Source organism: Sminthopsis crassicaudata, chromosome 3 (assembly GCF_048593235.1).
Source record: "Sminthopsis crassicaudata isolate SCR6 chromosome 3, ASM4859323v1, whole genome shotgun sequence".
Taxonomy (NCBI): Eukaryota; Metazoa; Chordata; class Mammalia; order Dasyuromorphia; family Dasyuridae; genus Sminthopsis; species Sminthopsis crassicaudata.
The window spans coordinates 206,954,207-206,980,139 of record NC_133619.1 but is presented as its reverse complement, the minus strand read 5'-3'; the positions used below and the strand labels follow the sequence as shown (position 1 = coordinate 206,980,139).

The 25,933-nt window shown below is 34.9% G+C and overlaps 1 protein-coding gene across 7 annotated transcripts in view; it reads left to right on the top strand.

Moving 5' to 3' along the window:
* The window catches only part of CRYBG3 (crystallin beta-gamma domain containing 3), a 140,435-nt gene that overhangs the window by 109,039 nt on the left and 5,463 nt on the right, over nt 1-25,933 (top strand). For 4 of the 7 annotated variants that reach the window (XR_012487921.1, XM_074299834.1, XM_074299833.1 and 1 more), the window contains 6 exons: nt 538-664; nt 12,439-12,578; nt 17,708-17,831; nt 21,314-21,472; nt 22,564-22,723; nt 23,832-24,859. Coding sequence is in view for 3 of the 7 variants with exons in the window: in XM_074299834.1 (XP_074155935.1) it covers nt 538-664; nt 12,439-12,578; nt 17,708-17,831; nt 21,314-21,472; nt 22,564-22,723; nt 23,832-23,920 (799 nt within the window). In the remaining 4 variants the exon portion in view is untranslated. Of the gene's footprint in view, nt 1-537; nt 665-12,438; nt 12,579-17,707; nt 17,832-21,313; nt 21,473-22,563; nt 22,724-23,831; nt 24,860-25,933 lie in introns of those variants that run through there. The other 3 variants (XR_012487920.1, XR_012487919.1, XR_012487922.1) reach the window with 1 other exon arrangement.

The following is a 25,933-nucleotide window of genomic DNA, read 5'->3' as shown; positions in this document are numbered from 1 at the left end:
AAAAAGGACTACTATTATTAATAGGAAGAATAATAGCAGGGAAAAGACAGTCACAAGCAAAATAAACTTCTTGATTTTCAAGATAGGTTTAAAAAGGAAGAAATTAATAAAGAGTAGTTAAGAACTAGAAAATAAAATACTATCTTACATTGCTTCTTAGAGAACTGGGGAAAGGCCAAACATATTGTGGCATGTAAAATTAATGGAATAGCAACCATTTTCTCATGCTCTACCTCCCATTTTATTTTTATTCCTTTATTTTTGCTATTCTCTGCCTTTTAACCTTTATTAATAATCCAGATTCTACCCATTAAGACCTGATCCAGGACTCTTCTCCTTCGCCTTTCTCTATAATCTTTCTGAATCTTTACAAGATTTGCATTGCTTTTCTCTGTAGTTATCTTGAAGTATATGAATCTTACCTCTCTAATAGTGTTTTCTTTCCTGTCCATATTCTTCTAGGCCATAACATACTACTGAGCATAGAGGAGATAAAAATAATTAACTGACAGCATCTTCTACACTTTGATCTTTCAGCTGGCTCATACATTGCCAAGAGGATGTGACAAGTACCCAGTGTGTGTTAGAAGAAGGCCTCTATGCTGACCTTACTTCCTGTGGCTGCTCTCCAGCTAGAATCAAATCTCTCAAGCCTATTGAATATGTAAGAACCTTATCGAAATCTTCTTTTTAAAGGTTGTGTTAACCAAAAGTCATGACTCCACAACATATTCATAAGAATAGTAACATTATTTATTAAAGGAGAAAGGGGACATGTGGGGACTCCTAACTTCAAGCAAGGAGCCTACAATATAGACAGTGCCTTGGACAATAAAAGAGGAGATCTCGTGGGAGGAAATCCCCAAATGGGATTGGCAGAGAAGAAAGAAGGGAAGGGGAGCTTGGGAATATGGCACCATGGAGGGAATTTGGTCTGCTTATCCGAAAGGGTCCCAACTGCACAGTTTGGTGCAGACTGACTGGTGCCTTTTTGTAGCCATTTCAACTCTAAAGGACACACTGTTCAGGAGGTTTAGAAATAGCAAATTATGTCAGCTCAGGTAAACTTTCATCTTTTACCTGGCTCTCTTGCATATTTTGGATCTACTGTTTCTGGCAACTCAATTTATGTTAAGTTGGCTTTAGGGCAACATTCTGTCTTTGTGGTCAAGGCGGCTTCTGGGTACACTGACAACTACATCTGGTAAAAATTATCTTGGATGCCATCCAGGTGGAGCATCTGCACACAGGGTTAAAGAGACATTTAACAAAGATAAAGGTTGGCAGAAAGCTGACAACCAAATGATGGTTCAAGCCAATAAATTCAGGCCTCCAGGGAGCCAGAAATACTGAACTAAGATCATAGACAAAGAAAGAGGCTTGAGCAATTTGCAAAAAAAAAAAAAAGTGGTAGAGAATAATTCCACAAAGTGGGACCAAAATCTTTATACATTTCTGTGGCCTGTGGTGGTAGTGATAAAGAAAGAGGGAAAATACATAAGTACATTCTTTGAGATCTTCTGGAGAGAAAATTCTGGGTTTGAAAAATTCTAAGCTCTCCAAATCCCTGTCCCCCCCAACAATACAAAATAACTGCTTCAGGGCAATTGTAGAGCAGTAAAAATAAAACAAGGTATGGAGCTGAACAGTGGTCCTCTCCTGACCACAGGAGATCTTAAAAGAGATCTTAGAACAACAGAAAGATGCTAGTTGGACAATTAGATTTGACAGTTGTGAAGTGTAAACTCCTCCAGGCTAGTTCCCCTGAAACAGCAAGCATTGAACCCCTGAAGTTAGCAGGCTAAAACACTAGCCACAGGAATTTTTTACCCACCTGATAGGGTGAGGAATATGGTGTTTGAGTTGGGGAAAATTGAGGGACTTTCTGCTGATAAGATATAGACAGGTACAGAAAACAGTGGGATGTTGCTGGCTGGGCACTTAAAGTAGGAGGGAGTTCTTGATTTCAGTTCCAGGTCAGAAAGGAGAACAGAAGGAGGACCTGAGAAACCAGAAGCACCATCCCCACATCCTATGATTAAATGTACTTACACTGCTATAAATAAAATTTTTAATGTGAGCATGTAAAGGAGAAAACCCAACCATAGAAAATCACTATGGTAACAGAGACCCAGATTTCATTTGCCCAGAAAGATACATTGCAAAAGAAGCCTCTCCTATGTCAAAGAATAACATTTAACTGGTCACCTGCCCAAAAGAATTTATATAAGAACCCTAAAAAGACTTGAAAAATCAAATGAGAGCTATTGGGGAAGAGGAAAAAAGATAAGAAAACAAGATAATTAAAAAGAAAGTCAGCCAACTGGAAAAGGAGATTCAGACTCTTAAGAAAATGACTCCTTGAAAATCAGAATTAAACAAGGGGAAACCAGTGAAGTTATAAGAGAACAAGAAATAATAAAACAAAACATAAAGAATGGAAAAAATAGAAAAGAATGTGAAACATAAGAAAAATAACTGATTTAGAGAGTAGATCAAAACAAGAATAATCTGACTAGCTGAAAACTATGACAAAAAAAATACAAGAAACTTTTTTAAAAAGTACCCTGAAATATTAGAATAAGAGGGGAAAATAGAAATACTTTCTTTTGCTCTCTGTGTACTTTCTAATGATCACTGCCTGAAAAGGATCTTAGGAGGAAAACCTACTGGAACATCACAACTAAATTCTGAAATCCCAAAATCGAGAAGAAAATGAGCAACAAGGAAAAAAAAATTTAATATGGTAGAGCCACAATGAGAATTACACAAGACTTAGCAGTAGCTATACTGAAAGACTATACTGAAAATGTTGGGACATTATATAGAAGAGTAAAAGAACTGGGCTGAAAACAACATACCCAGCAAAGTTAAGCATAATCTTGAATGAAAAAAAGGGGGGGAGGGTTCATTGACTTGCCTGACTTTCAGGAATTTGTTGCAAAAAGACCTCAATAGGAGAAGTATAAGATAAACAAACATCAAAGACCATTTACAATGGACTCAATTAAGGACAGACTCTTTACTTTTTATAAGTGGGAAGATTGTTATTAATAATTGAATAGTTGAAAGAAAAGACTGGGATAGAACTGAGTATCACATCATCCTAAAAAGTCTTCTAAATTAAAAAAAAATGAATAAGGAGAAAGGGTAGGGGAAGAGAGGTCCTAGAAGGGAATTAGGTCAAATAGGGCAAGGTAGTGAGCAAAAGTAAAGCAATAGGAATTGTCAAGGATAGGAAATAAGAAATACACACAAACATAAAAGGAGTAAAATTTATTAAATAAAAATGTAGGGAGTAGTAATCATCTCAGACAAAGAAAGCTAAACTTGATTTAATCAAAAGAGAATAATGGGAAATAATAGGAAACTACACATGTCAGCCATATTAATATTCTTTTAGACTACTTAAAATGACCTGACATTATACTACTGTATAATACACTGGAATATTGCTGTGGTGTAGGAAATAATAGTTGGTAGATTTAGAAAAAAATAAGATGATGATGTCCACTTTTAGAGAAACAGGACAAACTTAGTACATCCTTACATATATATATGAATAAATAGGGGTGTGTGTGTTTGGGTATACAATAAGTACATATATGTAAATGTTTGTGTATGTGTGTATCTCTGCACTTAATTATACCTTCTTGGCAGGAGGAAGTAAAAAAGAGAGCAAAAGAAAACCTACAAGGAAGTAAAGAAAAGATGCACATTTCTGAACTATATGTATAGTATTTGTTATATAGTCTTTCCTGAAATGGAAATTTAATGTCTTATTTTGAGTCCTCTCATGTTCTGCTGTGCACATGGCAACTTTTTCTTTTCATATTTTGTATTTGTTTTAAAATTTTTTAATTAAAATTAAAACTATTAACAAATACACTGATCTTCCCCCCTCATAATGTAGTGAATGCATTGTCAAATCAGGACACACAAATTTTTTTTTTTTTTTTTTTTAGGCTGGGATTAAGTGACTTGCCCAGGGTCACACAGCTAGGAAGTGTTAAATGTCTGAGACCAGATTTGAACTCTGGTCCCTCCTCAATTCAAGGCTGGTGCTCTATCCACTGCACCACCTAGCTGCCCCTAAAATTTTCAACATAAAAGAAAGCATACTATAGTGAGGAGAAATAACAAGCATTTACATAGTATCTACTATGTGCCAGGCACTATGTTAAATACTTTTTACAAATATTATCTCATTTGATCTTCCACAACAGCCCTGCAAAGTAGGTGTTATGCTTATTCCCCACTTTATAATTGAGAAAACTGGCAAACAGGGCTAAGTGACTTGTCCAGGGTTATATATCTAGTAAAGGACTCAAACTAGATGTGAACTTAGTCTTTCTAATGCTTGCCCCAACACTCTGTTTACCAGATGCTTGATAGAGACCTGGATTAAAGTTCTTTTTTTGACACATGAAGTGTGACTATAGCCTAATTACTTAGTCCCTTTTCATTGGTGATAAGAATTTCTTCACAAGGAGTTCCTTATATTTTGAAATCATAGTTTCCAATCTCTCCCTACTTTTTTCCCTCTCTCTTCTGTATGTGTATACAAAGTATTGTAACAGGTGCTAAGGATACAAAAGTAGAGATGAAAATACAAGTTTTTCCATGTTTTTAAGATGTTTGGTCAAACAAAACAAACAAAAAAAAACAGAAATAAATTCCAGATCATTTAGAAGAAGAGAACACAGTATCAAGAAAAGTTTTCTTGTAAGAGGTGGTATACTAGATGATCCCCAAAGAAAACTAGGGGAAATAAAGAAGCACGGGTGAAGAAGATGTACCTTCTGGGTTTGGGAGACAGCATATGCAATAGCATAAAGGTAGGAGACAAATCATTGAGTTCAAGGAAGGTCCAGTTGCTCAATGTAGCTGAAACTAAATGGACAAATGAAATGAAATTATATTAATTATGGAAATATCAGCAAGAACCAAATTGTGAAGGACTTGATAAACCAGAACTTTCTATTTTTTCCTAGAGACACGAAAAGGCCACTGATGATTATTTAGTCAGTAATATGGTCAGACTTTTGCTTTAGGAAAATTATTCTGGCATCTGTGTGGATTTGGATCAGAGAAAGAAACTATTAGAAGCTAGGAGCCTAGTTAAAAGGTAAAGGAAGTAATGCCAGGTAAGAAATAATGGTATGAACTAAAGCCGAGGCCATGTTGTTAGAGTGAAAGGAGTGAGCTTGAGAGATATTAAAGTAGAATCCATGAGACATGACAAATGATTGAACATAGAGGATGATTGTAATGCTGCGAATTTGGGTTACCGGAAGCATGCTGATGGTGTTCCCTAGGATTAAGATGGAACAGATTTAGGATGACAAGTGAATTCTATTTTGAACATGTTGCATTTGGATATACTCTGATATGTAAGAGAATATTCCTACACATAGCTAAATGCATCTTCTATTATATAGTTGATAAAATTAGGACTAGATATGTAGGTTTAGAAATCATCTACATAACGTGATAGTTGAATCTCTGGGATCTGAAAAAGATGAAAAAGAAAAAGTATGTAGAGCAAGAGAAAAATGGAGAGACACCAAGAGAGAACTTTACAAATGATGGGGAGCCGTAGTAAGGGGGTAGAACATTTATAATGAATTCAGTAAAAGAACCTGAAGAGGGGTCCTCTTAAATAGAAAGACCATCAGGAAAGAACATTTCACTATTAAGAGAATGAAAAAGGAGAGCTGGTCATCAAATCTGACATTGAAGGTTTTATTATAATTTATATTTCCATTAGTGTATCATTTTTCATTATTAGCATTAGTCATGGATCATATGTAATGAGACCAAATTAAAAACAAGCAGTATTTAATGGGATGTGCCATTTTTTCCATTTTAGATTATTCCCTCAAGGTGAGAGCAATAAATTAGATTTATTGCTTATATGCTATTCCCATGGACTGAACATGACTTTGCATCATGGAGGCTGAGAAAACAAAATCTAAGCCAAACAAAGAAGTCATTTATATTTGCCAGGTGTTAGTAAAATGCTTATAAAATGATTTCTAATAAGGGGAAATGGCTTATCAGAATCAAAAAGCTTTGAAATACTTTCAGTAGACCTCTCAGCTGAGAGATCTATATTTCTCTAGATCTTTTTTTTTTCTTTCTTTCTTTTTTTTTTTTTAAGCAATTGGGGTTAAGTGACTTGCCCAGGGTCACACAGCCAGGAAGTGTTAAGTGTCTGAGACCAGATTTGAACTCGGGTTCTCCTGACTTCAGGGCTGGTGCTCTAACCACTACGCCACCTGGATGCCCCTATTTCTCTAAATCTAATTCCAGTTATCATTTAGAACCGTAATAGGGAACTAACAAGAATAATAATAGCTGGAAGATAGATACTGTTATTCTCATTTTAGAGAAGAGGAAACTGTGGTAGACATTAAGTAACTTTTCCAAGGTCACCACATCAGTGCCTCAGGTCTTCCTGATTCCATGTCCATGACTCTACAGTGCCTCAGGTCTTCATGATTCCATGTCCATCACTCTATTTACTAGTAAAACTAGGAGTTCCTATCTGTTGATCCTTATTTCTTAATAAATGTTCTTAATACTATTAACTGATAGCTATAGGGTAAATTTGGAATCCATGAACTATCTAATACATGGGCACAAAAGAACTATTTTGTAACTGATTAGTTTGAAAGAACCAATTATATGCTGCTAGTCAAACTAAAGCAGTCCTATGCAATACATATGTAGGGTAGGTGACAGAATGATATTCTAGTAAAATGGCTGAGGAATGAATAGTATGAAGGAAGGTCAGGTTCAAGGTACTCCAGAAAACAACTGAAACATTTGTTTGGTCACATGACTTATATAGCCTGTACTTCTGTTGCTTCTCCGAATAGAGAATATAAAAGGGAGAGAGTAATAGTGGCCCATTGCTCCTATAATTTCCTGCTTCTTAGAAGATTTTTCTCTGTTATACTAAACTAAATCCACTTGAGGAAAATAAGGTGATCTTGGAAGTTGCTAGTAAGGAAGGAGATAGAGACATACAACAGCTAAAGGAAACGGCTAAAGGCAAACTTGTCATCTGGGATGATAAATGCCCCTAAAAAATGGTCAGGAAAAGAATATAAGGAAAGAAAAAAAATACACGAAAAGAAGCCCAGCTACAGCAGAGGTGGATCATCCTCTAAAAGAAGATAGGGGAGAAATGTAGAGACAAGGGAAACCAGTTGAATCATGCACACACAACCATGCTGTTGCAACATCCTCTTTGATAATGGACAAAAGGCATGAATGAAACCATAACAATGATTCTATAAACCAAAAATCCATCACATTACTATATCCAGTCTGGCAGTAAAGAAGTGGTTTAATAAGTGGCAAAATTCATAAGTTTAACTATAGATCATAGATTGAACTCTTGCTTGATTTAAAATCTTTTTGGTTGAAACAGTAGGTTTTCTCAAGAAACTGAATGGTATTTCTTGAAATACAGGTTTCTTTTCTTCAATCTCAGTTGTCTTTCAACCTCTTCCTTTATAATGATGGAAGTCTAACATCATTTCTCGATGACTTCCTGAAAATGGAGAAAAAAAAGTGTGTTATACAAATGTTAGTTTTTTAAATACAAGGACTACTGGCTTTGTTAACAGGCATGCACAGCTAAGTGCCTGAAAAATACATATAGTAAGCTAGATTACTATATGGGACACCATAGTGGGAATATAAGCCTCTGGAATATAAGACTTGGCAGCTAATATTATAAAAGAGAAACCCTGACAAAAAACTTACAAACCAAAAAGAACTTAACTCTGAAAATATTATTATCATCTTACAAGGCTAGGGGGAAACAATCTTTAGTGAAATAAAGAATTTTCAAGCATTAAAAAGAACTGAATAGCAATTATGAAATACAAAGGAGTCAAAAGAAGTATTAAAAGATAAACACGGCCTGTTTTGTTGGTTTTTACAAAAGAAAAGAGGAAAAAATATACTAAAGGGTCAAAAATGAAGAATGGACTAAAACATTTCTCAAAAGTGGGGTATATGAGAGACTATATAAGCATGAAGGAAAGGATGAGAGAAACATATAACCACACTTTTATCTAAACCAGACAAAGAGTTGAACATATGCATAAACAAATAACATTTCACACACAAAACACACACACACATACTTAGATGTAGGTCTTCAAACTAATTAGGGGGGAAATAAGTACACCCGATACCTGGCACCTTTTACAACAGTTAATTTACTATGGCATAAATACTTCATAAATAAAGAAAAAACAGGAATATTCGACACATTCTTTATTGACCTCAATAAAAATTAAAATACTTATAAAAGGACTTTTAAGATTAATATCCTGAAGAATTGGTCAAAGAATAACTCGGACTAAAATAATTTCAACAAAATAATCATGTCAAATGTTGTGTGATAGATTCAAAGCAGAGAAATATTTGTACAAATGAGGTGGTAGCTAGGTGATTCAGTGTGTAGAGTATCAGGCTTGCAGTCAGAAAGGGATTTTATGGTGCCGAGTTCAAATCTGACCACTTACTGTGACTCTGGGCAGGTCATGCTGCTTGCCGCAGTTTCTTCATCTGTAAAATGAGAAGGAAATGGCAAGCCATTCCAATATTTTTGCCAAGAAAATATTAAACAATTGAATAAGAATGAAATTTGTATGTCTGTACATTACCCTTCATGAAAAAAGATATTAATTGGGCATAAAATGAAAAAAATCTAGATAAGCAATTTCCCTCCTAAAACAACTAAAAGGTAATCTGTAAAACTTCAGAAGCAGTTAACAAAATTGAAAGCAATAGAAACTGATAAAACTAGTAGATATTTAAAGAAAAAAATAAATCATTGGTCTGCTTTATAAAGAGACAAACCAAATTGCCAATGGAAAAAGAAACAAGAAATGAAAACAAAAAAGGAAATTATTGGAAATAATTTTGCTCAGTATAACAAAACTGATAAAATGAAGTATTTAAAATATATAAAATACCTGGATTTAAAGGAATAAGAAATTAGAAATTTTAAATAACTAAATCTTAGAAAATTAAATTGAAAAAGCTAAAAATGCCAAACAAATTATATCAAATACTCAATTTTTGCATGAACCCTTTCTAAAAAGAAAAAATCCTATGAAATCCATCAAGGGGGAGGAGGTATTGGTGGTGGTGGTGGTGGGGTTGTTGGTGTTTTGTTTTTACACCTAAACCAAGGATAGAACACAGAAAATTACATACCAGGCAGATGCATAATCTGGGGTCCAGTGACTCCTTTTTTTAAAAAGAATTCATAAAGAGTTTCGAGGTAGTAACTCAGTTTGGGTGAGAGGGGAAAGGGAATTTTTTTTTCTTTGCAAATCTATGTTTTTTATAAATTTAAAAACATCTTGAGAAGGAATTCATAGGCTTTATTAAAGATTAAAAATCTATGAAAGGTTAAGAATCTATGCTAAATACAAGTTATTTTAATCATTGCAAAAAGCTGAGACTAAAAATATATTTAAAAATTATAAATTACAAGAAGATTGGATTTTTAGCAGGAAGAAAGGTGGTCTGGTTAAATTAAATTGGTGAAATTGGTATGTGTGTGATATCAATATTTAAAGTTTTTGACACATTGCCAATTTTAATTAAACACACTAAAAAGAATGGAATTTTCCTTAAAATGATAGTTTTTTACCAAAACTAAGAGCCAGAATTACATGTAATCAAGAAATGTTAGGAAGCATTGACTTTTCCAGTGAGATCTGGCCTAAAAGAAGGATATCCATGGTCATCACTGTTAATCAGTAAATAAACATTTTAAGTATTTATTTTGTCAGGTACTATCTTAAGTACTAAGAAAAATCCCTTTCCGCAAAATGAAGGACAGTTCATTCCCTGAAGGAACTTAAATCTGATTGGGAAAAGCAACATGTAAAAAGAAGCTGAAAAATTAGGTTGGAGGACAAAGTAGCTACATGATGGCATAATGGCAAAGTCCACAGAAGTGCACCCAGATGGAAAATAAAGCTTGTCTACTCTACCCTCTCTAGTCAGAAGAAAGGGCAGAAGGTATTTGATCAGATGCAAGTTCTAGGGCAGAAGTAATTTTGTGCAGCATGAAGATGGTTCCCAGGGCATGATGGCAAAATCCAGAAAAGTTCTAGAAATGGCTATGAATTGCAATGACAAGAAAAGGTAATTGGAGGATAAGTTTATTTAAAAAAAAAAAAAAAAATATATATATATATATATATATATATATATATATATATATATATATATATTTTACAGATGAGATTTAACTATAATTGAAACAGCAAAAATGTTCAGCAAAATAAGATACAATATAAACTCACTTAAGTAATTTTTCCATCTATTGCCACAAAAGCCTGCATAAAGAGAGAAATGAAATTCAAAACAATTATGGAATGTAGGAAATATTTGGGAATCCGCTTTCTAAGACACAAAACTATATGAATATAATTCTAAAATATTCTTTGTAGAAATATAAATTAGATAATTTGAGATATATTAACTGCTTGTGGTTGACCATGCCACTAGAATAAAAATATTACCTAAATCAAATATTCTGTGACATACTAATGAAATTACGGAGACACTAAAATCATGGCAGCCTTTATCAGAAGCCAATAAAAGAACAAGAATGTTATGAATGTAATTCTTTTTTTTCCTTTTGTGAGGCAAGTATGTAAGGCTAGATTTGAAATTCCTGACTCCATGGCTGGTACATTGCCCTCTTTAGCTGCCCCTAAAGATTTAACTTTTTTTTTTTTTATTTGTGGAAATGTAATTTTTTGGAATTGTCGTGTCTCCTCAAACTACAAAATAGTATTCATTAAAGTATAAAGTACTGGCAAAAGTTGATCAGGGCAACAGATAAGGTATCCAGTATAGAATAGCAAACAAATGTGGCCTAATCTTTGATAAACTACAAGATCTCAATCTGAATCAACCTGAAAACTCATTAACTCTGAAATTAAACCATATATCAAGTCATTTTGGGGGGATGGAAACCTGTGTTTTAAGGTAGTTGAACTGCTCAAATTTTTTGCTCACCACAGAAGATGCAACTAGCAGTCTGGTGAAAGAAATGGATGTTCTTAAACTTAAGCACAAAGAAATTTTCAGTCTTTAAGGTGCTTATGACTGAATCTTCAAACAATAAAGTATACATCATTTTGGCATTCCTGATCTTTGAAAAGTCCCAAACCACTGAATCATGGAATTTGTTGTGAACTGTCCTGGAACACACACCTCAGCAAATATCTTCTGCCCTTTACTCTGATTAGAGAGGATGGAGAAGACAAACTTCATTTTCCATCTGAATGCACTTCTGTGGACTTTGCTATTATGCCATCATGTAACTACTTTGTCCTCCAACCTAATTCTTCAGCTTCCTTTTACATGTTGCTTTTCCCAATCAGATTTAAGTTCCTTTAGAGCATGAACTGTCTTTCATTTTGGGGGGAAGGGGTTATTCTCAATGCTTAACAGACTTTCTGACAGTCAAGTGTTTTTAATGTGCCAGAAAATCTGCTGGCCCCTGAAGGTACCAAGCCAAAACAAAATAGTCCCTGAATCTTATCAAGAGACAATATATCTAGAAGTTTTTAAGTAATGGAGGAAAGCATTAGAAACTATGAGCCAGAGATCTAGAAAGATACAGTATAGGCAGTTGTATTTCAATAAAGCTTTGAAGGAAGCTAAAAGGGGAAACATGTCACTGAGGAAAGGCAGTCTAGGAAAAGCCTTGAGAGATTGGAGATGAAGCATGTACAAGGAACAGGAAGGCGGCTGGTTTGAAGACTGAATGAAGTTTGAGAAAAGGTGCGATGTCCTGGACCAGAATTTGGAAGGGTTTTAAAATACCAAAGAGTTTATCTTTGAATTAGTGAGAAACTGATGGAGCTTTTTGAGCAAGAGAGTGCCATGATGTCTTAGAAAAGTCAGTTAGATAGCTTATGTGAAGGGTAGATTGGAGATAGGAGAGAAATGAGGCAGTGACAGGGGTCTGAATCAGGATATTTAGTCTTTCTGTGACTGAAGATAATTAAGGCAGAACCAGTACATTTACCTGTAAGTTAAGGTATTAATACAGAATCATACTAGTCAGAGACTAAATTTGAATGTGCTTTTTTAACTCTGTTCCACGCATCATGCCATTTTGTTTCTATTATGCTAATATATATATATATATATATATATATATAAGCATTACTATTTTAGTGTCAACTTTGTTAGTAAAAGGATAATAAGTGAAAGCTATCATTTTTCAGTGCTGTTCTGATGACAAACTTAGGCTTAAAATATATTTGAAGAATTAGGCTTTAATTTACCTCAGAATAAATTAATGATATAAGCAATGCTAAATTGTGACTAGCATATTCCATATGCATGACAACATATCTGCCTTGTATTAATTAGGTTTTTGAAGAACCTTTTATCAGTCTCTTTGCTTTGGAACACTGTGAAGGAAGAGAGCTTCATTTAGGAGATGCAATCAACTCAGTTCTGAACAAGGATCTCTACTTCTACACACAATCAGTGTGGGTAAAAAGTGGATTGTAAGTATGGCTAACAGATTGTGTGTAGTTATCTCCCTAGCTTCAGTATCAGATAATGTTACTTAACATTTTTAAAGCTCTAATAGCATGGTTTTATTCTCAAGAAATTCTTTGTTGGAGGTTCTCACAGATGATACGGTAAAAAGACCCTTATTCTATATAGAACTAATCAGCAAAGTTATGCTTTAGAAGATAGTCTAACACCCTTACGTCCCCTAAAGATGAGCTATTGTTCAGTCACAAGCAATAGAATAAGCTTAATTTACTTTCTAAACTCTAGGAAATGATAAACAGTTTGAGATCAGATTCTTCAATCACTTGGCTGGAGAGATGTATAATTGGTCACTAGACCAGAGGGCATCAGATAGTTTCCAAAAACAGATGCTAGAAATAAACTCCTTGATTTTAAGAGAAATAATCTTGATCATTAGGCTGGTCCTATGATTTATTTAATCAACTAAAATGGCTCAGCAATTCTGTTCATCAACCAAATAACATCAACCAAAACCCTTGGGAGTACATCTTCCTTTAGAACTTTAAAATACTTTGGAAAATACAAAACTCAAAATGGAACAGTCTATGTCTTCAAGAAGCTGGCATTCTTTTGAGTATAGGAAGAATATTTTTTATATAGGAAGAAATATATATATATCATTTCTGGACTGGAAAGACATTGGTAATGGAAGACTTAGAAAAGAAGATTTTACACAGAATGCCTCAGTCCAGCCGTCCCTGTTTGTACAAACTGCCCAACCATGCTAAACAAGGATACTTCCCCAAAAGGTGGAGGCACTAAAGATTTGTAAGTAGGGGAGAACTGTGACCAGACTTGTACTAGGTGGAGGACGGATTAGAGAAGAAGCAGAGAGGTCAGAGGTTAATACAGTGAAAAGAGGTAGATAGCCTGAAATGTGACCTGGATTTTGTGAAAGAAGGAATGGATGCAAGAAATGTTATGTAGATTAGATGAGAGGAGTTTAGCAAGCCTTTAAGATTGTGAACCTGAGTGTTTAGAAGGATGGTAATACTTTTTGTTCATAAATTCCTAACAGAGATGAACACAGAATGGGAATTGATGAAATCAACAAGAGATTCAGAGTTTAGTGAGAGAAAAGAAACTAAATATAAGAGCCTTTAGAAAACACCTATGCCTAATGAGTGGGATAGAGTTAATATCCAAAAAGGATCTAGGAACTGGTGAAACTCAGAGAAGACAATGGAATTTTTTAAAATGGCAAGAGGAGAGAGTGATCGACAGTGAAAAACTACAGAAAGGTAGACCATAATGAAAACTCAGAACAGACTATTGGATTTAGTAGGTAAGAGAAGTTGGAAGCTAGATTACAAAGGGTTGAGAATTAAACAAGAGCTAAAGAAATGGAGACAATGAGTTTAGACAAAGGGATCTTTTTTAATAGCTTTTTATTTATAAGACATATGCATGTGTAATTTTTCAGCAATTCCCACTTTTCCCTTCCTTCCCCCCTTCCCCTCCCCTAGATAGCAGATAAACCAATATATGTTAAATATGTTAAAATATATGTTAAATGTAACATATCTTGCTGCAAAGGAAAAATCAGATTTAGAAACAAGGTAAAAATAACCTGAGAAGGAAAACAAAAATGCAAGCAGACAATAACAGGAGTGGAAATACTATATTGTGATCCACCCTCATTTCCCATAGTTCTCTCTCTGGAGTTCTCTTCATTACTGGACAATTGGAACTGATTTGGTTCATCTTAGACAAGGGAATCTTAACCTTTTGATGTGTCAAGCAACTTGTGTTTTAGTTATGGTAACAAATAACTAGGTAATGCAAGAATAGGTGAAAGATAATTTGAAGTGCAGGGAAGGCATTGGCATCTAAGGTGGATAAGTGATGTAGCTGGGTAACGCAAAGGCCTTCTATAGAAAGTGGACTTGAACTTAATAAAGTCTCCTGATAGGACATTTCTACTGGCTATTTCCCATGCTTTCCCATGCTTGCACCAAGTGCAAGTTAAAATCCCATTTTCTACAGGAAGCCTTTGGTGCCTTCCCTCAGTTAAATATTTCCAATTTACCTTATAGATTGCATTTGTTTGTTGTTGACTTCCACTTTTTCTTATCTTCCCCCTTTAGACTAAGAGAAGGAAATAACTTTTAGCATTTTTTTTATCTTTAGCCCATTGTATAGCACGTGGTACTCATTATGCACTTAAATAATTGTTTACCAATTGAAGGAACCCAAGAAGCCACTTAAAATGGATGGGATATGTAGGAGAATGAGAAATAGAATGACACTGAGGTTGCAAGGCTGAGTGGCTAGACCCAAAAGCAGTGGAATAAAACAGATGTTCAGGAGGGTTTAAGGAAAATATAAACAAATAAAAGATAATGAGTTGTGTTCAGAACATGGTGACTTAGAGATGTCAACAGGATATCCCAGTTTGAAATGTCCTGATGATGCATGAAAGATTAGCTCTGGAGAGAGTCATGGTCTGGATATATAGATCTGGTAATCATCTGCATAAAGATGGATCATTGGATCTGATAAGATTAACTAAAAGAAGAAAGGACATGCAATAGGTGTAGTGGAATATTCAAGGTCAATGTTGATGACATAGACAGAGGTTCACCAGAGCCTGAGAAGGGGATCCACTGCAGAGGCACAGAAATCTTGAGAAGAGAAGGTGAACAGTGAGAAATACTGGAGTATGACTAAGTATGTAGATGAAGAAAAGGCCATACAGTTTGGCTATGAAGACATCAATTGGGTAGAAGGAGTTTTTTGAATGATTTAGGTGGGAAGCCAGAGTGGAAAGAATTTAGAAGCAAGAGGTAAGGAAGTAGAATACCAAATGTGAGCAGCTTTCTCTAGTTTAGCCCCAAAGTGGAAAGATGGAAGATGGTGGTATGAATATTAAGGTCATATAAGGATTGTTTAAGGAGTAGAGGAAAAGATTATGATAGAGGCAGCAAGGTCCTGGAACAAGGCACCATGTTCCCCTCTTCTCCCACTCACTAAGACAAGAAATACAATATACATTACACATATGAAGTTATGTAAAATATTTCCACATTACCCATTTTGCAAGAAGAGCAATAAAAATGAAGTAAAAACAAAAACAAAAAAACAAAGCACCATGGTGTGTGAACTAATATTATCCCTGATAACTTTTCTAAGAGCTTCTCTTATCTTCATTGTTGAGCTAGGCTAGATCCTAGTATCTGTCATCAGGGTCAGGGAAAACCAGATGTGGAAAATATATACTACCTGGCAAATCATGTGACAAAGTATACTGAGAATTTAAAATATTTTAATAGCAAGAAATCTTGACTTGTGGGAGTAGTCATAAGGCCCATTCAGGTCTATCAGTGCTTCTTCAGAGAAACATTTTTAATTGTAAATAACTTGAGTTTCCTAAATCTTTAGGACCCCTGTGATCTAGACTTGAATTAATAATCCCATGGAGAAAGTATATTTTGGAAAGAGACATTTATCCAATTTAGCGTGGAATTTGAAAGTAATTGTTTACATTTCAGAAGTTGTTGGGATTTTTTTTTTGTTGTTGTTGTTTTTAAACCTCAAGAGTACCCATAGTATCTTAATACAGAGATGTACTTGAAAAATGTTTTCAATTATCATTTGCATGGATGCTTGCTCAATTGTGTCAGTCATATCTGACTCTTTTAAGACCTCCTTATAGGGTTTTCTTGGCAAAGACTCTGGAGTAGCTTGCCATTGAACTTCAGCTCATTTTATAGATGAGGAAACTGAGGCAACCAGTATTAAATTATCTGCTTAGGATTTCAGAGTTGGTAAGAGTATGAGGTAGAGAGGAACTCAAGATGAGTCTTCCTGATTCCAAGCCCAATGTTCTCTCTAGTGTGCCAACTAGTTTTGTATTCAGTTGGAAGATTTGGCTATTAAAATAATCTGGAGAAAGTTTTTAAATAATTGAAGGAATAAGCCATTCTCCAATTGATAAATGTTAAAAGGAAAAGAACAATTTTCAGATGAAGAAAAGTGCTCCAAATCACTATTGATCAGAGAAATGCAAGTTAAGATAACTGAGATACCACTACATACCTGTCAGATTGGCTAAGATGACAGGAAACGATAATCTTGGAGAGAATCTGGGAAAACTGGGACACTGATACATTATTGATGGAACTGTGAATAGATCCAACCATTCTGGAGAGCAATTTGGAACTGTTTTCAAAATGTTATCAAACTGTGCATACCCTTTGATCCAGCAGTATTTCTACTGAGATTATATCCCAAAACGATCTTAAAAGAAGGGAAAGGGACCCACATGTGCAACCCTTTTTGTAGTGGTAAGAAACTGGAAGCTGAGTGCATGACCATCAATTGGAGAATGGCTGAATAAATTATGGTATATGAATGCTATGGAATACTATTGTTTTGTAAGAAAGACCAGCAGATGAACTGATGCTAAGTGAAATGAGCAGAACCAGGAGATCATTATACATGGCAACAACAAGACTAAATGATGATTACTTCTGATGGACGTGGCTCTCTTCAACATTGAGATGATTCAAACCAGTTCCACTTCTGCAGTGATAAAGAGAGCCATCTACACCCCGAGAGAACCATGGGAACAGAGTCTGGAACACAACATAGCATTCTCACTCTCTCTGTTATTTGCTTGCATTTTGTTTTCTTTCTCAGTTTTTCTTTCTTCCCTCTTGATTTGATTTTTCTTGTGCAACAAGATAACTGCATAAATATGTATACATATATTGGATTTAACATATTTATATTTAACATGTATTGGACTTCCTGGCATCTAGGGAAGAGGGTGGGTGGAAGGGGGGGAAAATTTGGAACAAAAGGTTTTGCAAGGGTCAAAAAAAATTAATTACCTATGCATATGTTTTATAAATAAAAAGTTTTAATAAAAAAATGGAAGGAAAATGGTATGTAATTTTTACACAAGAGTATGTCTTTTGCGTATGTAAAAGCAAAATATACTAAAAAAAAAAAACACCTAATCCTAGAAGATTAGAATAAAGAATCCGTGTAGTATTAAAAAAGCTAACATATTTTACTAGTTTCTACTAAATTTTTATCTATATTTCAGCATATTTGAAATATTCACTTTCTTCTTTGCTTTTTTATTCAGGTGGATTGCTTATGAAGGTTCTAATTTCCTGGGAAGACAAATTTTGCTAGAGTCTAGTGAGATCTCAAATTGGTCAGCATTCAGTGGTTGGAAAACAATTGGCTCTCTACGCCCCATCAAACAGGTAATAAGAAAAAAGTACTAAGAAACCAAACAGTTTTCCTTTCTGGTATTTAAAATAATGATAATTCACAATGGCCATTTACAACCTGTCTTCTTCAAAATAACCTGAGACAAAGTTAAACAGTTTAAAAGACAGACAGAGTCAGAGGACTTCAATTTGATTACTAGTTTTTATACTTTATTTCTCATTTGTAAAATAAGGTTGAGGCAAATACTTCCATGACTCTTCCAGCTCTAAACCTAGATCAGAAGCCATTTAGTTCAGGTTGGACCTGAACAGATTTGTAAACTCTTTCTGGAAGATCTCTTCTGATGGGGAATCCCACTTTGGGATAACTTTTTACTGGTAGAAAACTTTTCTTTACATCAAGCCTAAATATTTCTCTTTAAAATTCATACCCATTTCTTGTAAGTCAAGCAGAACAAGTTTAATCTCTTTCCCATGTGATAACTAACATCATTTCAACAGCTTGCTCTTATATCTCACTCCACACCCATTTCCTCCAAAGGTTTTTTTTCCCCCCTCTAGGCTGGACAAACTTAATGCCCTCAAAAAACTTGTCAAATAGCATAATCTTTAGGCCTTTATTATGCAGATTGCTATCTTCTGGATTGTGTGGTCTGACCAGAAAAGATTATAGTAAGGCTAAAATTTTGAGTTTTGGAGGTTAGGATAGTAATACAGCTTTTTTGGCTTTTGTGTCACTGATTTTTCAGCCCATTAAAATCCTCAGATTATCACCTTGTTGAGTTTTAAAACCATTTAATATATATTTTGGCCACAGAAGCTTTGGAGGCCTTCTTAAATCACAGATAGGTTGCAATCAGTGTCAGTGTAAGGAATGCTCACACTAATGAAATTGCAAATCTTTGAAATAACCAAATATTTGGAGGAAAGAAAAATTAGACAAAGAAGCTCATTTAAGAGGGTATAATGACATACTGCTAATGTAGTAGCTAGATTAGATTTGTAATAGTGAGAATGTCAACCAGAAAGAAGGAACCATAACTGAGAAACATTTTGAAAAATCCATAGGACCTGATTTCTATTACACATAGAATTATGTGCATTGACCACTGTGAGGTGAAAGTGATGGTGCTTTTTTCAAAGAGGAAACTTAGTTCGACATTTGAAGTTTTTCACTTGTCTCCCTATTTTTTCTGTCTTCTGACACCAATGCTTCCATGTCTATGACCCATCTATACTGGCCTACTTGCCCATTTTTCACCTCTCTAGTTTCCATGTCTTTGCATGGTTGCTTCCTATACCTGAAATGCTTTCCTCCTGCCTCATCTCTTCTACCTCCTAATTTCCTTCAAAATTCAGCTTTAAATGCTATCATCTACAGGCAGCTTTTTTCAATCTTCCCCATCTCTTTGAGCCTCCCCTTCTAAGTTATCTTTCAAATGCTGTATATAATCTATCTGCATATAAAATCTGTATATAAAATACAGATTTTATTTACATGTTCTTTGCTTTCTTTGTATCCTTGTGCTTATCACAATGCATAGCACATATTTAGGGCTTAATTGACTGAGAAAGTCATTTCCCATTTTGCCATTTTCAATGTCTCCTTTAACCCATTTTCTCATTCATAAAAACACCTTCACCTGTCCTACTATTCTCAAGTTATTGGCTACATCTCCCTTTCAAAACTAATCATCAGGGGCAGTTAAATGGCACAGAAGATAGAGCATCAGCCTTGAAGTCAGGAGGACCTGAGTTCAAATGTGACCCCAGACACTGAACACTTCCTAGTTGTGTGACCCTGGACAAGTCACTTAATCCCAATTGCCTCAGCAAAGAAAAACAAAAACCCTAATCATCATAGAGTGGAAAGAGTGCTGGATTTGGAGTTCATGAATGAGTTTTACATTCCAGCTCTACCACCCATTACTTGTATAACTTCCCTTAGCTCCCATGTCTTCCATCTATAAAATGAGGGGACTGAAATGATAGTTTACTTACCAGGTTGATAACTTTGTATTTCATCTGAGAGGCAATAAGGAACCGTTGAAATTTGAACTCTAGGACTATTGCTTTGCTTTGGTAGCTTTGTGAAGGATGTATTAGAGTAGAGAGACTGGAAGGAGTCCATTTGGGAGGCTATTTCAGTAGACCATACCAAAGAGAGACTAACTAGTGGCTATGTAAGAAAAAACAGAATGCAAGAAAAGGAAAGATAGAATCAACAAGATTTGGCAGCTGAATGAGGATGTAGGGATAAAGGAATACTTCAAGGAAGAATTTAAGTTTATGGGAAAATATCATGGATTCTGTTAGGAATATAATGAATTAGAGGCATCTGTGAGGACATCAAGGTTGGGATCCCTCTTGTAATGTGAGAAAGGGATTAACAAGAAGGCTGACAATGTCCCCAAAGAAAAATTTAAAAAAAATTAGCAGTGCCAACAGAGCCTGATGGGGTGGTGGAGGAGGGAGGGGGGCAAAAAAGAATAATGTTGATCTAGAACAGGGGTTCTCAAACTACAGCCTGCAGGCCAGATGCAGCCCGCTGAGGACGTTTATGCAGCAAATGGGCTGAGGGGCAGAGACAGAGTGTGAGTTTTTGTTTTTACTATAGTCCGGCCTTCCAACAGTCTGAGGTACAGTGAATTGGCCCCCTACTTAAAAAGTTTGAGGATCACTGATCTAGAAAAAGAAACACAGGATTAGTGGAACCAGGGGGAAAATGTTCACAGAAGGCCCTGTTGAAGTGGAAGTGCAAAAGGAAGATGGTCAAGACCCTCCATTTACAAGATTGATTTGCTTCCTGAATTTCAACTGTACTCTCACTTAAGTACCACCATAACTAGAAGTTTCAGGGTTTCAACTATATGTATATATTTTTATTTAGCAATGTCCTTTCACCCAATTTATTTGCTCTCTTGAATATTCTTAAACTCCAAGTTTGGTATATTAGCACTGAGAAGTCTAAAAAACTAAATCTTTCTTTTATTGTTGGCAACATGGAAAGAGCTTCTTAAGTGACTAGTGATCCAATGGAAAGAGCAAGTAATTTGGGGTTAGAAGACTTGGTATCAGATCATGGCTTTGAGCAAGTCTTTTATCCTTAATGGGCTTCAGTTCCCTAATAATAAAATGAAAGGCCCCTTTCTAGGTGATTCCCTCCTTCTCCTCCAATAGTCAGGTCTCAATCCATGAGTGACATATGTACAAGTATATTCCTTTCCACTCTGTAAAAACAAATGCTTTAGGGACAGCTAGGTGGCACAGTGGATAGAGCACCAGCCCTGAAATCAGGAGGAGCTGAGTTCAAATTTGGCCTCAGACACTGAATACTACTTAACTGTGTGTCCTTGGGCAAGTCATTTAACCCCAATTGCCTTAGCAAAAAAAGAGGGGGGGAGAAACTGCTTTAGTTTGCAATTTCCCATGGAAATCAACTAAATCCCAAAGTTAAATCCTAACCCTCCTGTAGACTTCCCCATTTGAATGTTTCTTTTTCTTTTTTGTTTTAGCCCTCAGTCTACATCAGAATAAAGAACCGAGCCCAAGGTGAATATCTAACAGTCACTGGAAATCTAGCTGATTTGAGGACAACATCAGTATGTATCTCTCCTTATAATGGAAAAAGTACCCAAATGTGGTACTACTGTCGAGGACTCTTTAAATCCAAGGTAAATAAATAGCTTTGTAAACTGGTATCTTATATCCTTAGTCCTATTCATTTTTAAGCCAAAGTTTTATTTAAATTAATGTAATGAGACAGAGGCGGGGGGAGAGAGGGGAAGAAGGGGAGAAGAGGGAGAGAGCTAGATGGCACAATGGAAGAACCCCAGGCTTAGTTAGGAGGATTCATCTTCCTGAGTTCAGATCTGGCCTCAGACACTTACTGGCTGTGTGGCCCTGAGTAAGTCACTTAACCCTATTTGCTTCAGTTTCCTCTTTAAAATGAAAGGGAGAAGGAAATGGCAAACCATTTTTGTACCTTTGCCAAGAAAACCTCAAATGGGGCTATGAAGAGTTATATATGACTGAGATGACTGAATAACAACATAGTAAATGTAATGTTAGAACACAATGAGATATAATCCTAAACAGCACAGTATATACAGCCTGAAGGTGAAAATCATCCCTAGTCTTGATAAAAATCAGCTTTTGACAATCTAAGCTTGCTTCTATTGAAGATAAAATGAAAGACATTGAGGAGGAAGAACTTTGTTGCCATTTAATTCACTGTCCTTTAGTTCTCTTGTATTTGAAATCTGAAGGCATAAATGCAAATGATGCTGTTGCATGTAATCAGATAATTATACAACATTTACAGCAATTGTAAGAATTCTTAATGTCTTCACAGGTTAGGATAGGCATTTTTTTCTTAAAAGCTGCTGGCAAGAACTTTACACAGGTTAAGAGAGTCTTTGACTCTTCCTACTTGTCCTACCATTTTCAGTTAAATATGAAGAAAAAAAAATTGTCTATTTCAAATAAAAATTCCAGATGGCAAAAGTAGTGTTCAGAGAAAGAACCTTTTTCCTGACCTCTACTGATTCCCTTTCTAAAACTGATTTTTTTTTAATCTAATTCACATAATGAACCATAAAATATATCTTTGGGTACTTTGTTAATTGTTTTTCCTCCCAACATATTTATAAACTGAAAATAGTCTCTGTGTTGCTCAGGTTACCTTCACATGCCCTCTATATTAAGTGAAATAAAAGAGCCATTCTATATGGAACTTGCCATCACAATTTTTCTCTCATTTTAGGCTAATGATTCATGTCTTGATGTTATTGGTGGAAAAGACATACCTGGAGCTAAAGTAGCTGTATGGAGTGAACATGGGAGGCTTAGGCAAAAGTGGAAGATGAACAAAAATGGAACCATCAGTTCTTACCTTAATGACCAGCTTGTCCTTGATATTAAAGGTAAGAATTTATAGTCTCAAATTACATCTTGAAATTTCACATTTAGTCTTTACATCCAAATATTAATCTAGGTCAAAGCAACCCCAATATATATTTCTGAGAATGTTACTTATATGGACACAAATTCAGAATAAATTAACTGTCTTACATGAATGAGAGAAAAATAGTACCTTAGTAAGAAAGAAATTAAGAGGGCTTGTGGTCACTTAGATAGTTAAATGGGTTTTCTACTTATGTACAGCATAGTTTTTATTTTCTACATGGCTTGTAACAGTTACTATGCTCTTTTATGAAACCGTAGAATATTAAATCTTATTTTATTTTTGTTTTGAAAAAAAAATAGCCCTCTACTTTCTCAAATCAACTCTTCTATTACTGCCTTATAATTTTTTTAACTGCAGATAATTCCTTTTATAAGTGCAAAGTTTCATTTTTCTTATTTCTAAAAGGAGACTGGACCAGATGATTTCTAAGGCTCCTCCCAACTTTATAAGCTCATTTTAAGTCTCACAACAACCCTTTCATGTGGGGACCATTATTAAATCTCATTTTGCTTTTGAGGGAAAAAAGGCTGAGAGGTTTTAATAACTTACCCCAGGGTCACATAACTAGTTAAATGAGAAGGGTTTTGAATCTAGATCTTCCCAAATCCTGTCACGATGCTTATTTCTCTGATCACACCTGCCAAATTAATTAAAGAATTGGGTTGAAAATAGTACCTTTGGCAGCACTGGTTGCATGATCCCAATTGCTCAACACCTTAAGCTATTCTCTAAGACAGGGATTTTCCAAATCTATGAGTTCCCCTGTGCTGATGAAGTCATAAATCACATCCTATTCATAACCCCTTCCTTTTCCTTTCTTCACTCCAAATAGTTAATAGACTTTGTTAGAGTTCCTGACATTGAAACACAATACTTTGATGGAAACATACTATTGGTTTTATTCTAACCATTACTATTAAGACCCAGCCCTCTTGTCTTTTTAAAATAGATTCTAGATTAATATGTGTAAATGTGTGGCTCCACAAACTCTTTATCTACTCCAGAGTGCTATGTAAATTACAATCACATCCAAAGTTTAACTACTTGTTTTTTCCCTATTTTAGGAGGAAGTTATTGTGATAAGACCCATATAATAATAAACCAGCCTCTGGAGGGGGAACCTTCACAGCAATGGGACATTGAAATATTGTGAATAAAATCACCATCATCACTAAGAGGAGCTAAGGAAGGTGGAATTGTTTCCCTCATTGTCTTAAGCATGTGAAAAAGGAAGCTACTGAAGTCACAAGCCACTGGAACATAAGCAGATAATGAACTTGTTTACATGTTTCTTTCATCTGTTTATGGATATGGATTCCTAGACCACTGTCTTTTAACCATGGAGAGGCCAGGTGGAGTTAAAACACTTTTGCCAGTTTCTACATAAATCTATAGAAGCTTTCTATCATTAAGATGATAGACTTGGATTCCTGTGATATGCCCTCTTCTTTTTAAGCTCACCTTTCCTTTTTGCGATGATGTTTCTTGAGGGGGATGCTGGTTGGGGGTACAGTTTATATACTGTGCTTTACTCAATACCATTTTTTCCTAGAAAACTACCCAACACAAATATGCAAATAGCCTTTCAAGTTTTGGCTAGCAGGCTCAAATTTGTGTTGTTATAAAGGTTAGTATTCTCAAAGAGTTGTCATTCCACATATGCTATTAATAACTACTACAGGGTGACTACACTAAAGACTAATAGTATATAATTTTGTGTGTGCGCGCAAGTATGTTTGTATATTTCTATATCATAGGGAATTTTACAGGTCAAATTATATATACTTTTGTCAAAATCAGAGGTTATCTGAACAGCAGGTAAGCCCATCTTCTAAAAGTATTAACCTTTTTTGATACCTGAAGCACTATGTTACACAAAGCAACTGGCCCACTGGGAAGGACTAAAAGAACAAGCCTCAACTCTTCCAGGATTAAAAGCACAACTCTGTATGTGGTAGTTCCTGTTGCTCACCAGCATGATGCTATTCCTTTTAAAGGAGGAATTCCTTCTATTTTTGAAAAAGCACAGATGACAAGAATGAAGCCTTTTGGATATTAAAAACAATGCAATTTAAGTACTATGGGAGAAAAAGTAGTATCAATCTAATATTTACTGATCCCAGATGCATTACATTCAGACTCGGTCGGTGTTCTCTTTTCTTTTTTACTTTACATATTTATTACATACAGTATTTAAGAACTCACTCCCAAATAAGTAACAAGCCAAGCCAAATTATTATTCTGTCTGCTTGAAATGGTTACAAAGCTTCAGTGTTAGTTTAAAATTAAAGTTGTATTTTCACCTAGACTATGACCATTTTCCCCCCTAAAATATAGGTTGAGCAGATTTCTTGAGACTGCCTCCTTAGTTCTCCTTATCCATCATTCTTCTAGAAAACATTTTAAGTAAGTCACTAAACAGGCAATCAATAAAACTAGATAGGCAATAATAATCTCTGGTTTTTCAGGTAATTCTATCTTTTTATTCTCCTATTGAATAACTGAGGTATTTTTTCATCTGACCTTATATAATTTATTCTGAACTGGATTTAAAAATGCATTGAAACGCCCCAAATTTTTTGCCAGAAGGCATATGAAAACGCCTTCCCTATTTTTATATGTTAGAGTCTCAAATGAAATTTCAGTGATATTTTTAAAATATCAGCTTCATTGCACTTTAGAATGTAAATTAACAGTAAATAAGTTAAATTCAGACCTAGATCTGCTGATCTGAATTTTTATAGTAACCTGATCTTTCAATGTAAATACTTAAGATTTACTATTTGTTTGGTATTTAGAACTTAGACAGGATTTTTTTTTTCCTTTTGTCGTCTTGGCTCCTTCAAGAAGCATTTGTAAAATTTTAGAGTAGACCCATTGCTGTGCCAGTGTTATTTAAATGGAACTTTATGTAACAGGAGTAGCTGAAGGCAAGGCTTTAAAATTTTAAATGGAAGCCTTTCTTGTGTACACATACAAGAAACCTGTATATTTTTACTGTAAAAACTAAATTTAAAAAAAAAAAATTCTTAAATTGTTTCAAGGAATTTGTTTTTTAGAACAAGTTGGGGTGGTTCTTAAAAAGTTACTATATCCAAAGAACAAGGCAAGGTACCACATTTAAATTGTAAAGAAATCAGAATTGTGCTTTTTTTTTTTTTTTAAA